The sequence below is a fragment of the Terrapene carolina genome, unplaced genomic scaffold (assembly GCF_002925995.2).
Source record: "Terrapene carolina triunguis isolate 2854851 unplaced genomic scaffold, T_m_triunguis-2.0 Scaffold130, whole genome shotgun sequence".
NCBI classification, from domain to species: Eukaryota; Metazoa; Chordata; order Testudines; family Emydidae; genus Terrapene; species Terrapene triunguis.
In genome coordinates this window covers 18,758,315-18,770,712 of record NW_020664481.1, presented here as the reverse complement: position 1 = coordinate 18,770,712, position 12,398 = coordinate 18,758,315, and the positions used below count along the sequence as shown (strand labels likewise).

At 44.7% G+C, this 12,398-nt stretch overlaps 1 protein-coding gene and 1 non-coding gene across 2 annotated transcripts in view; both read right to left on the bottom strand.

The window, feature by feature from the left end:
- Nucleotides 1–10,835, bottom strand: part of LOC112109795 — a 26,743-nt gene extending 15,908 nt beyond the window's left edge. Inside the window, exons 1-7 of the mRNA XM_029911780.1 lie at nucleotides 10,371–10,835; nucleotides 6,121–6,462; nucleotides 4,848–5,177; nucleotides 3,440–3,559; nucleotides 2,189–2,548; nucleotides 1,712–2,020; nucleotides 451–765 (exon numbers count right to left, since the gene is read on the bottom strand). Coding sequence (XP_029767640.1) covers nucleotides 451–765; nucleotides 1,712–2,020; nucleotides 2,189–2,548; nucleotides 3,440–3,559; nucleotides 4,848–5,177; nucleotides 6,121–6,462; nucleotides 10,371–10,410 — 1,816 coding nt within the window. The 5' untranslated portion in view covers nucleotides 10,411–10,835. The remainder of the gene's footprint in view (nucleotides 1–450; nucleotides 766–1,711; nucleotides 2,021–2,188; nucleotides 2,549–3,439; nucleotides 3,560–4,847; nucleotides 5,178–6,120; nucleotides 6,463–10,370) is intronic.
- Nucleotides 10,682–10,811, bottom strand: LOC112109802. Its single transcript, XR_002908349.1, has one exon. It is a non-coding gene; the product is annotated as a small nucleolar RNA SNORA5 (small nucleolar RNA).
- Nucleotides 10,836–12,398: the final 1,563 nt, after the last annotated feature.

Genomic DNA, 12,398 nt, shown 5'->3' with positions numbered 1-12,398 from the left:
GGGCTAGGGTGACCTTAGAGCTTACTCAGAGACTCTGTGTTTCATAACATTTCACCAGCCCTAAAAACCTGCAGTTGATCAGCTTTGTTCCTGTCCTACGATTACATGCAGAGAGCAGCCACAGGCTGCATTCTAATAACATAACAATAATTAGAAATGAGGCGCTTTACAAACACAGCACTCCTCGCTCCACCCTTACGTAAGTGAGTGTTTGTACAGATGGGGGCTCTTAGGCGGAGAGATTAAGCATGCTGGGAGTCTGTGTCAGAGCTGAGATCAGGTCTCATTAAGTTCCTAGCTCACAGCCATCGGCTCACACCATCACTTTAGGCCTCCCTCTGGCACTCTACAGGCCTCATTTGGCCCCTTGACCACACTTTCCTTTAAACTAATCTCCGTTGTTCAGGCACTGTATGAACTATCCAATCAAACACACTGTACAGGACATACCAGGCAGCTGCAGAGTGTATGATCTTTCTACAGAGTCCCTTAAAGCAGCATGTGTCACCCGACACGTAAACACTGCTCCTTCCTCTTCCCTTCCAGGCGTGACTCTCAAAACGCTCCAGATGGAGTGCAAACCATTGGCCCCCATTATGGAGACTGAATGGCAGACTCCCGCTTGCAGGAGCTGCCCATCTCGGAACCAGTTCACAGTGATCACGTTAGGGGAGAAGTTATTGATCCTGCAGTTCAGCCTCAGCTCCTCTCCCACCACAGGAATGGAGGGGTCTGTGGTGATCCAGAGAACTTCAGGGGGTGTCCCTGTTCAAATTGAAAGAACACACAGCAGGACAGATGGTTAGATGAGTCACCCCCAATATCAAGAAGAGGGCACATGGCCAAGATGCATAACTGTACCAATGGGAGTGGTGAATTATTCATGACAGTCATAATGAGAATGTGGGAGCCTACAGCTCACACAGTGAGAGCTGCTGCAAATTGTGTCTGGTTTGATTGTTTATGGCATGCTGCGGGTCTGGCAATGGAAATTTTTGGGTGTGACTGTAGCTTTGACCTTGGCCCAACATTGTGTGTGTCACGCTCTTTCCCCTGTACCTATAGCTCATGGGGCTCTCGCAGTACTCCAGGCCCCCATCACATCCCCAGGCTCTCCCATACTGACACACAGTGCACTGTGCTGAATAAGGTCTCTCTCTACTCAGCCACAGCTACCACACCTCTTCTTCCTCATCCCAGACTTTGGGCATTACCTGGGCCGGTTCCACTTTGCGCCACCGCTGAAGATCAGTATGTGAAATGGGGCTAAGACAAGAAAGCAGAAGGCCCATTCAGCAATCACTCTAATAGGCTGGGTTAGGAGGAACTCAGCTGCTCCTTAGCTTCCTCTACAGTCTTTAACCCAAAGGCCCCATTCAGATTCCAGGTGATCAAACCATTCTCACCTAGAAATACTTAATACTTCCATAGCACTTTATATTTAGTTGATGGTCACAATACCCCTATCCTCTACATCTTATAGATGAAAAACAGGGACTGACTTGCCCCAAGCCACATTCCAAGTCAGCGGTAGAGCCAGGATTAGATCTCAGGACTTCCTAGCACTATGCCCTGTGCACGGGCCAATAGACCACCCTGCCTCCCAAGCTCTGAATCTTTTGCACCTCGTGGTGTAAATTTGCTGAACCTCTCAAAGGCAGCTCCATTATTAGCATCATTTGCAGCAGTTGACTCACGGCATGCATCTTACCTTGCAAGTTAACTTCATAGAAGAGTTCTTCTATATTTCCAAAGCTGCTGTGTTTTATCTGACAGATATAAACTGCCCCTTCCTCCTCATTGGTCAGTATAAACTCAGTCTGGCTCCAGACACTGAAATAGTCAATTTCACAAGGGAAAGGTCCAAACTGTGTCACATCGCTAACCAGTTGTCCATTTCGAAACCAAGTCAAAGTGATATCCTTCGGGTAAAATTTCTCTACTACGCAGCTCAGAATGAGCTTCTCTCCTACCGTGGGAGCCTGAGGCCAGCTAGTGATGTAGAGACTTGTCGGCCGAGCTGAAAGGGAGAGAGAGAGAGAGAGAGAGAGAGAGAGAGAGAGTGAGTGTGTGTGTGTGTGTGTGTGTGTTTAGGGAAATCTTGTAAAAAGTTACTGTTCAGTTTTTGGCAAGGAGTCAGTAAGAAAAGAAGATCTGCTGGCAGGGGGCGGGGGGGGGGAGCTTTTACCTGTGACACTCAGCGTGGTGCTCATCCATATGACATTTTTCAATGCGCTGTGCTCAACGCTGCATTCAAACACTGCCCCATCATCCCGGATGGTGGGTGTGTAGGTCAGACAGGATGGAACACTGAAGAACTTGCCATTGGTTTCCAAAGGCTGCCTTGCCTTGTCTGTAATATCGTCTCTCGGACCCAGAAGAAAAGAGGCTTCTCCAGGAGCTTCACTTGATGCCATTTGGGGGGTTCTCCGGTACCATTTCACACTAATCGCTTTTGGTCTAAACCCATTTATGTTGCACATCAGCTTCAGCTTCTCATTAATCGGGATCACATCTGGTTTGTTAATCAAGGAAACCTGAGGTGGCACTGAAAAGATAAATTTGGGATTTAGAAGTCTCTGTGAGATGCTGGCATAGCAGAACTGGGGGTTCCTGGATATATAAAGTAGTGATATTCACAGTAGGAGTGAAATATGAAATACTGGCCCCAGTGAAATCAACACACTGGGTCTTTTCTAGGCATGTACCCAAAGTGTAGCTGCAGAGATCCCTGGACCTTTTATGGGAGCCCTGCTTTGTCATCACTCTTGCTCAGACACAACCAGGACCTCCTCCATGCAATGGCCCTTTGCAATAAGATGAGTTGAGGGGGCCCACTCCCCTTTCAGTTGCTGAAACCCATCTTTTCTATCTGATTAAACCCTTGTGATCCCTCCAGTACTGACAAGTGCTGTGACTGCTAAAATCTAGTGCCCCGACCTCTATTGTTGGTCTCCCATAGTTGCTAAAACCCTCTTGCATCCCTCTAATGACTGGATTAGATTAGACTAAATTAGTCCATGACAGATGGTTTAGGGAAATGAAATCAATCCTGCTATGATGCAGGCAAATAAGCTAGATTACCTACTATTGGTGCTTCCCAAGGAGTCTGCTCATGGGCCATACAGCTGATTGAGGTGTCCTAACATACAAAATATCCATAAGGAAATCAGATAGAAGTACAGAAGTTAGCAACTCCCTTCTTTGGGGCTCAGAATCAAATAGGATATTTGTTAACACTCTGGGTTAGAGAAAGCTTTAGCTCTGATTTTTAGGCCAACTTTCCTTTAACATGAGCTAAGAAGCATACTGTTTGCAGAGCACACCCTTGGCTAAGTTATTATTAGTTATTAATTATTATTACCATTAGTATATAAATGGGAGGCCTACCACAGCTAGAAGGATGCTGAAGGGTGGGAATGTTTAAAAAAAAATTTACCTTTCATAAGTTGTTCCTGATAGAATATGGTCAAAAATATACTACACGCTCCAGTTATCACAATACAAGCAGCAGCCACTCCAACAATGAACCCAATATCCCGATGATACTGCTTTGGGGCTGAAAACAAATGTATTCATTAGAAACTATTTAAAATAATCAGATTCCACCCAAGGATCTCAAAGCATTTTACAAACAATTAATGAAGCTTCCCATCAGCCCTGGAAAGTGCAGCACTTCTGTATTATTGTTATTATCCCCCTTTTACATGATGGTAAACTGAGTCAGAAAGAGGTCAAGCTATAATCAGTTCTGTGTAGGCAAGACAAGGGATTCTAGGCCTTTCGGATGACATGTGCACAAAGAACACACTTGAAAGAGGAGCGGACTGAGCCATGGAGTAACTTTGCTATTTTGGGTACAGGGCTGTGTCTATGAAGGTATGAAGCAGGGATTGGGGTAATATGAGTTTGCTAGAGAAGGCTGATATACAGGATATTTGAGTGTTTTTTTGCTTTCCTGCCCTGAACTACAGCCTGAGTAACTGGGGCTGTGAGCTGGGGAGATTTGTGGGAACTGCAAGGGTGAAGAAGCAGATCTCCCATACAGGCTGCAGAGCTCAGGAGCAGCTATTGAAGCCTCAAGGCTGCAAAAGTCCCTGGGAATGCTGCATTCCTCTTCTGTGGATGGTGGATCTGCAACAGCCCCACCCTACTCTCAATCTCTTCCGCATGCCGTTGCACTGAGCCAACACAGAGCACAGCCTGTGCAGAATCCCTGTGCAGGCCCCTGGAGTCCTGAGCCCCTGGGCACTGGTTTTACTGCACTCAGGACTTTCTGGAGTTAAGGCAGGATTTTGCCCCTATGAAAATTATTTCTCCCATCAATCATTTCTTAGGATTTCCCCAATGCGTAGAGAGTAGAATTTCCATTTGCTGGGAAATCCCAACATTTTTTAATTTGTTTTTGTTCCAAATCAAACTGAAAAGCTGAAAGTTTGAAATTTTCTACAAAATGAAAATTCAGAAAAAGTTTGATGTGGAACAATTGAAACATTTAATTTCAGTAATGTCAAAACATTGTTATATAAAATATAGAATATATGCCATAGTTAATCATGTTAAATCTCTACATACAAGATATTAAAACTAATATTTTAGTATAATATAAAAGTTTAAACAAAAATTAATCAAAATGTTAGTCAAAATTAATCATTTTTACCTTATCAAAATTAAAAAGAAAGTAAAAAATGATTCATTTAAACTTTTTCCTGTTGAAAAATGTCATCAAACCAACACGTTTCCATGAAACAGTTTGATTTCAGCAAAATTACATTTTCTGACAGAAAATTGTGCCATTAAAAAATTTTCAACCAGATCTATTCAGAGTCTGTTCTTGGGCCACTTACTCGTGACAAATATGGTTGTATTTCCTCTCAGCGGCTTTTCCAGGGATTCATGTCGGACTTCACAGATGTACAGGGATCCATCATCCTCTTCAGACACCTCTCGCGTCACCCGACTCAGCACGGTGAACATGCCCTTTTTATCATGAGCCAGTGGGACTCCCGTGCAGATATCCTGCATCAAAGGCCTCTCGTGTTTACTGCCATACTTCCTAACCAGCCAGGAGATGTCAATTTCTTGAGGGTAAAATTGATGAACATCACAGGAAAAGGTTTTCTCTCCCCCTGCTGTAATTTCGGGGTTTTGGGGTGACAGCAACACTGTAGGCTGAGCTGGGAAGACAGATCACAGTCATGCACAAACAAGATCCTGTTGCTCATGAGTCCCCATAAAAGATTCCTAATTAGCACTAGACACTAATTTCGCTTCTGAGTAGATAGTTAAAATTGGGAATACAGAGTTACATGGCATTAAGTGAATAAGACTAGATTCAAAATACTGGCTGAGTGCTAATGGACACTAGTAAAAATTTAGTTCAAAATAAAAAGGAGAATGTAAATGCACAAATGAGTGATAGATACACACCAGTGAAGCACAGTAAGAATTCCTCTGAAGAGTTTCTTTTCTACAAAAGTTTTACTCTTATAACGTTAACATGTAAACAAGCCAGACCGTGACTAAATCATTGCACCAAAGAGACAGTAAAGGAGCTAACTTTAAACTGACCACAAGGACCTGGAAAGCACTTGATGATCCCCTAAGAAACATTTGCTGCAGTTACCCTCAAACAAGTGCCTAAAAATAATTCAAAACAGTCACTGGAGAATGAACTGCTGGCTGTAGGCAGTGGCAAGAGAAATTATAGGGGTTTGCTTAATATTCAGTGCTCCTATTCCAAAAAAGTCACTTCCTATCCATATGCGGTTTAGTGTTTACTGCAGGCCGGGGATAGGGAATCAGGCCTCTTGGTTCTAGACCCAGTTCTATCATCACTGTGTGACTCTGGGCAGGTCAGTTATTCTCTATATCTCAATTTCCCCCATCTGTAAAATGAGTTTATTAATACAGGATACTCCCATTTATCTGACACCCTATTGTCCCAATTCGGTAGTTTATGAAGCAATTAGGAATTCCTGAAGATGAAAATCTCCAAGGCTAAAATAAGGCTACTGTTTCATTACATCACAGCATCATGTCTTAACTCAACCCTTTGACTGGCCTCAAAGTTACACATTGGTTGGTTGTTTCTGTTTTATAGATAATAGTACTGAGTACCTCTTACTTGGAGCTGGATTGTCCCACTTCCGTATTGCGGGGTTATTAAAACAGTGCATGTGTAGATCCCTTCGTCATCTAATGTCACATTATGCAGGTTCAGTGATGCGCTGCCCTGGGTTAGTAATTGAGGATTCACCAAGGCCCCATTCCGGTGATATAACGTATGCTTTCCATCAAACTGGTATACAGTCTTCTCTCCAAATTCATTGTTTATGGTCCATTTCACTGCCACATCCTCCAATTTAACACTCTTCCAGATTGTAAAATTACAATGCAACTCAATATGTTTGTCCACCAAACAGAATACTGGGGAAGGGCTGGTCTTGATTTCCAATGTAGCTAAAAATAAAACAAACGAACATGCAATTGGCACTCACTATCAGTCTCAGCAACAGGAAAAGGAGCGAAAGGGCTATAGAGACTGAATTCTCCCTCTCAGCCCTAATTAGGGGCCTGCCTAGGATTAGGATGGAGTCACATCACTGTGCTGGGGTGGGGACATTCGTGCTTCTATGGTTGTACCGTCCTGTGGATAAATCAAAGCCATCAGACGCATATCCGAGGGGATTGATATTTTTAGGAACTGAGCCCTATAAGAACATAGAACATAAGATCAGCCAGACTGAGTCAGACCAAAGGTTCATCTAGCCCAGTAGCCTCTCTTTTGACAGAGGCCAGAGCCAGATGCTTCAGAGGGAATGACCAGAACAGGGCAATTTCAAGTGATCCATCCCTTGTCATCCAGTTCCAGCTTCTGGCAGTTGGAGGTTTAGGTACACCCAGAGCATGGGGTTGCATCCCTGAGCATCTTGGCTAATAGCCGTCTTGGCTAATCGCCATAGTTCATAAACATGAATTTATCTAATTCTTTTTTCAACCCAGTTATTATTTTGGCCTTCACAACATCCCCTGCAACGAGTTCCATAAGTTTTCTCTGCATTGTGTGAAGAAATACTTCCTTTTTTTGTTTTAAACCTGCTGCCTATTAATTTCATTGGGTGACCCCTAGTTCCTGTGTTATGTGAAGGGGTAAATAACACTTCCCTGTTCACTTTTTCCACACCATTCATGATTTTACAGACTGCTATTATATCTTCCCCCCCCCCTCCCTCCCCAGCTGAACTGTCCCAGTCTTTTTAATCTCTCCCAGTATGGAAGCTGTTCCATACCCCTATTCATTCTTGTTGCCCTTCTCTGTACCTTTTCCAATTCTAAGATATCTTTTTTTGAGATGGGGTGACCAATATATTGATGCTTTGGAGCACCAGACATATCATTGTTTACTCAATGGGACACTGTCAACATAAAAATTACACATCTGTCTCAAATGTATTTCCTTACCCTTGTTACAAGTAACACGTGAAAAGGATTAGAGAGGGGAGTTGGATTCATTTTTTGTTTGTTTATTCCATGTCTTTGACTGCACACTATGCCAAGCACAGGTCTCAGATCTGCTAGCAAGGATGTCTGCACCCATGTGCAGTCCCATTGAAGTCAATGGGGTATTACATAGGTGTAGGATTCACACCAACTGAAACAAATGGTGGATCGTGATCTTAGTCAGTTTCCTCTTTTAATTGTGTGAGTTCAGAAAATGTAATCGTAAAAAACACAATTAAGACTCAAGAGATCAAGATAAGACCTGAAACAACTTTTCATTCATTTTTTTTAATTGACTAGATTTCAAGCTGATGGTACCGTTTGCTTTTCTAAGTCATTGTCATACATTTCTGTCTGTGGAACATCTCTTCCCAATTTGTAAAAGGTCTGCTATAGAAATTGTTCCACATGTTTGTTCCAGATTCCTGTCTGAAATAAACCTAGCCATGTTAGGGAGCCAACTGCACTCTTTGGTATCAGAGATTTCAGAAATCAATCAGACTTCTTTTTTTGTAACTACGCCACTGTAGTCAAACATACCTTTAATAAAACTAACCTTATTTATTACTGAACAAGTCAGGAGATGATATTTTCCACTTGGACTGCAGTTGTGGAATTTGGACAGTTCTTAATGGACATAACGTTTCCTTTTCTCCTTCCCCCCTCCCCCACTTCAACTCCCCCAAATGGCAAATGTTCAGAATAGTTTTCATGTTATCTCCTTTGAATTCTTATTTATTTTATTTTTTGTTACAACACAGCTCTTCGGGCCACATTCTGCTCTTGATGCACTTGAAAACGGGAATCTCCAGTGAAATTAACAGGAGCCCTGTAGGTGCATCCAAGAGCAGAATTTGGCCCTTAAAACTGAAACCCTCAAACTTGGAAGATGAAGACACTTTGGGCCAAATTTGCCTTCATTTTAGATGCAAGTTGTTACACATTCCAAACAATTAGTGTAAAATACTATTACTTTTCTAGCCCTGTTCTGTGAAGCATTCCAAATATTAGTTACCCTGATATTCTCTGTTTGCTCTGTATTGTGTTGCAACATAGTCACTCATATCTCTGGAATGTAAACTCTTTTGAGGAGGGACCTATTATTTGTCTGGCATAAGTTTATCTAGCATATAGCACCATGTGTGACAGATATGGCAATGTCGCAATATCCCTGAAAGATCTTATTGTATTAAGTTCATGTAATCTCTCTAGGGGCAAGATATGACCAATGTAGGAATGGGGAGTTCAAAAGACTCTATTGAAAATGCCAGACAAGTATGGACTTTTGGGACAATAAGCATTAACTGCAGTTCCTGGGGATACCTAGGGTGCAGTTAACGCACGTTATCCAACTCTGGTTATGCAAAAACCCAGCCTTTTCAAGCTATGTCCAGAGGAGAGGGTCTTTGTTGATTACCCATTGTAGAAGATCAAAGGCCTACGCTGTATAAAGAAACTAATGCTCTGCCCAGCCCTTGTTCTGGTTCTGGAGCTAAGATGGATATGAACTTTCAACCAGGGGAAAAATCCAGTGGTGGGTTTTGAAAGACTGAAAGCTACCAGTGTGCTAGGTTGGTGTTGGGGGTGACCAGTGGTAACCGTTCTAGCATGTGTGTAGATTCTTTTATTGTTTTCTCTGTCCTGTTTTTACCTTAAGAATAAATGTACTTGCTTAAAAGGAGCTATGTGGTAACCTGTAACTGTGGGCAATACATGGGCTATAGCCTTCAGGGAGAAAGCAACATGCAGATGCTCGCCTGTTTAGGCAGTCTGGCTTGCTGAGGATATCACAGTGTAATCCAAGGAGCTGTGCTGCCTTAAAATCCCCTGTGAGGAGGGAGAGAGAGATGCAGGTCTCTGCTCAAGAGAGGTGATGGCTGGGAACCAGAAACCTTTAAGTGAATGTCCTAGAGGAACCATGGAGGGGGAATACAGGTGCAGTTACCAGAAACTATGAGTTAGGCTTGACAAAAATTGGTTTACACACACACACATATACATATATATAGATTTTATTTTTAAGAATTTTAAAGATTTTTATCAATTTAAATTTGCACAGCTGCACAAGATAATGGGTTTTAAAGCTTTTTTCTATTTTTATCTATTTAAATTTTTTACAGTTGTGGGAAATGATGGGGGTCAGACAATTATTTAATGACAATAGACATTGAAATTCAATCAGTTAAAGCTTTATAACCAAACACAAACTGTCAATATCACATGTCAAAATGTCCAAAGTAAATACCCTCAAATCAAGCAATCCGACCTGTTCACTAGCCCATTTGTAACAAGCCGAATTCAAAGTCTAAATCACTGGATTTAGACTCTTAAGAAGTTATCAGGCAGCATTTTTCTTACTTTGCCCAGCTGTAACTTTCGATGATTACTGATAGAAATGTTTTGCCAGTTCCTGTGTGTACCGTGAAACTGACATTTACTGATAAAAATCTAACCCTTCCCAGCCTACTTAGCCTGCTACTTAAATAAACCACAAGACCACCACCAACTTCGGGACTTTCCTCCCTCTCATTGCGGTGACACTTTGGGTTTGTGTTCAACCTCAACTCCAACTGATTTTAAAAAATCCCCAAAGGCCCAACACTGCCGCCTTTGCTGCTGTTGAACAGTATCTTCCTTCGGGAATAGCCCCAGCTGAACAGACCCACTCAAGGAGCAAGGTCCCGCACAAAGGCGAATAGAGGCGGCGGAGTCTGGCTGGCAGCGACGGGTCATTGATTGGAAATACAGCAGCGGCAAAGGAGGGGAAGGCGGCGGGAGGGGCAGCACAGGGAGCCTCCCGTGTCACTCGCCGCCTCCACCAGGCACAGCCCAAGCCGCAGGGCAGAGGGAGAGGGGAGCGTCCATACCTGCAGCCACGAGGTGCACCAGCATGAGCAGCGCTTCCATAGTCCGGTGTGGGCAGGGCGGGGAGCCGGGAAGGAGCCGCCGCAGCAGGTGCACTTTGAACTGCGGGAGAAGTTAGCGCAGCCAGGAGTAGCCTCGCCCCGAGAAGGGCCCCGCCCCCAGACGTGCCGGGAAAGCTAAGACTGATGCCCCCCCACAGCGGGTGCAGCCAGGGGCTTGGCTCAGGCTCCTGCACCTCGGGCAACGGGCGCCTGGCGCTGCAGGGCAAGTGGGGGGCCAGAGCAGGGAGTCGCTCTCCTCGGCCGCCTGGTAAAATTGTCCCCGGGCCGGTGGAACCCGGCTCCCACGGCGGCGGAACCGGGCACTTGACCTGGGCAAACTTCTCTGGCAAGGAAGTGAATACGCGCCGGGCACGGGCAGCCCGAAGCGCTAGGACGCTTGCACGAGGAGGAGAATAGCGGCCCCGAACTCGGCTCCTCCCCGCTCTCAGGCTGCGGCGCTAAAGCTGAGCCACGGAGCTGCTCGGTAGGCGTCTCACGCCGATTGCCGGCATGGCAGCGGCTTCTAGGGAGCCAGACTGGGGCTCCGCCGCTTTCCCCACCGAGCAAGGGGCGGACCCCTTGTGCGCCCGTTCTCTTCCCCCAGGACAAAGAAACTCACCATGCTCCCTCCCACGAGCCCTGGGGGCTGCCTGAGACCCAGGAGCCTGCCCCCAATCTCAGGGCTCCCTAAGATATTAAAAAATATAACCACCCATCTTCCCCAAAGGGTGCAGATGAGCCATTGTTACAAAAATGTCACAGGAAAAATAAAACTACAGTAGTTATTGGTTTACAGCAGTGGTTATTACAAAATAAGAAGAGGTTCAGAGAAGGGTGACAAGAATGATTAGGGCTTGTCTACACTACTTGTCCATGGAAAAAGCTCATAGGAAGAGAGATTGAAAAGATGCAGATTCTGTATTTTGGAAAGGACATAAACAACAGGGAATAAAAGTATAAAATAAGGTATGGTATAGAGATGGTAGATCAGGAGTTTCTGCTCTCCCCATTTCATACCACAGGAACAGGGGAACAAAGGTGACAAGTTCTAAACTGATGAAAAGAAATAAATACATAATTAGAGTGTAGAACTGATTGCCACCAAAAGTCAGAGGCTAAGAACTTAACAACATTCAAGAAGGAATTGGACATTTATACAGATGACAAGAATATCCAGAGTTAGAGTAGCTAATGCTAAGAACATATTTCCAATTAATGTTTAAACGTGTGGTTCAGGGCTTAGATGTATGAGTGATCACGATGTGGGGGGCTGATTAGCCCACATCTGCCAACTGCAGAATTCTTACATTTTGGCTCCTGGGGGAATTCTGCACCATTGCACAACACAGAGTTTGCTCAGAATTAATGTTCTGCACAGAATTTAATTCCCTCCCGTCCCCTGCAGAATTGGCACTGCAGAGTTGCTGCCCACTGCTAAGGTCCAGCAGAGCCCAGCTCCCCAGGAGGCATGGGCAGGCTGCAGTTCCCACGTTTGCTAGCCCTACTCAGTCACATAGTGCCCCCAGACCCCCTCCCTGCCCAGCAGCTGCCAGAAGAGGCAGAAGCAATAGCTGGGAGCTGCAGGGAGGGGCTGCTGCTTTCCGGGAGGGGAGACTTAAGTAAGGAGGGGGTGAAGTCTGCCGGGGGGGGGGGGGGGGGGCAGGAATGGAGCTGGCGGCCGAACCTTTAAATTGTCCCCCCCCCCCCCCCCCCCCCCCCCACACACACACACACTATCAGCAGGTACGAGTTGTCTCTGCCTGGCAGGCAGTAATGAAACTTCGGAGTAGAATCTGCGGCTGGACTCTGAGGATGTGGGCGTATGTGACACACCAAACGAAAGCATAACAGAGAAACAGGAACTGGATTGTCCTAGGGGTTTCTTTAACTCCCTACTTCTGGGGGGAATCCTTTTTGTCATCTGTATCATTACAGAAATACTTGATGACAGGTATTTTGAAATAAATTACCAAAGAATTGAAAATGGCA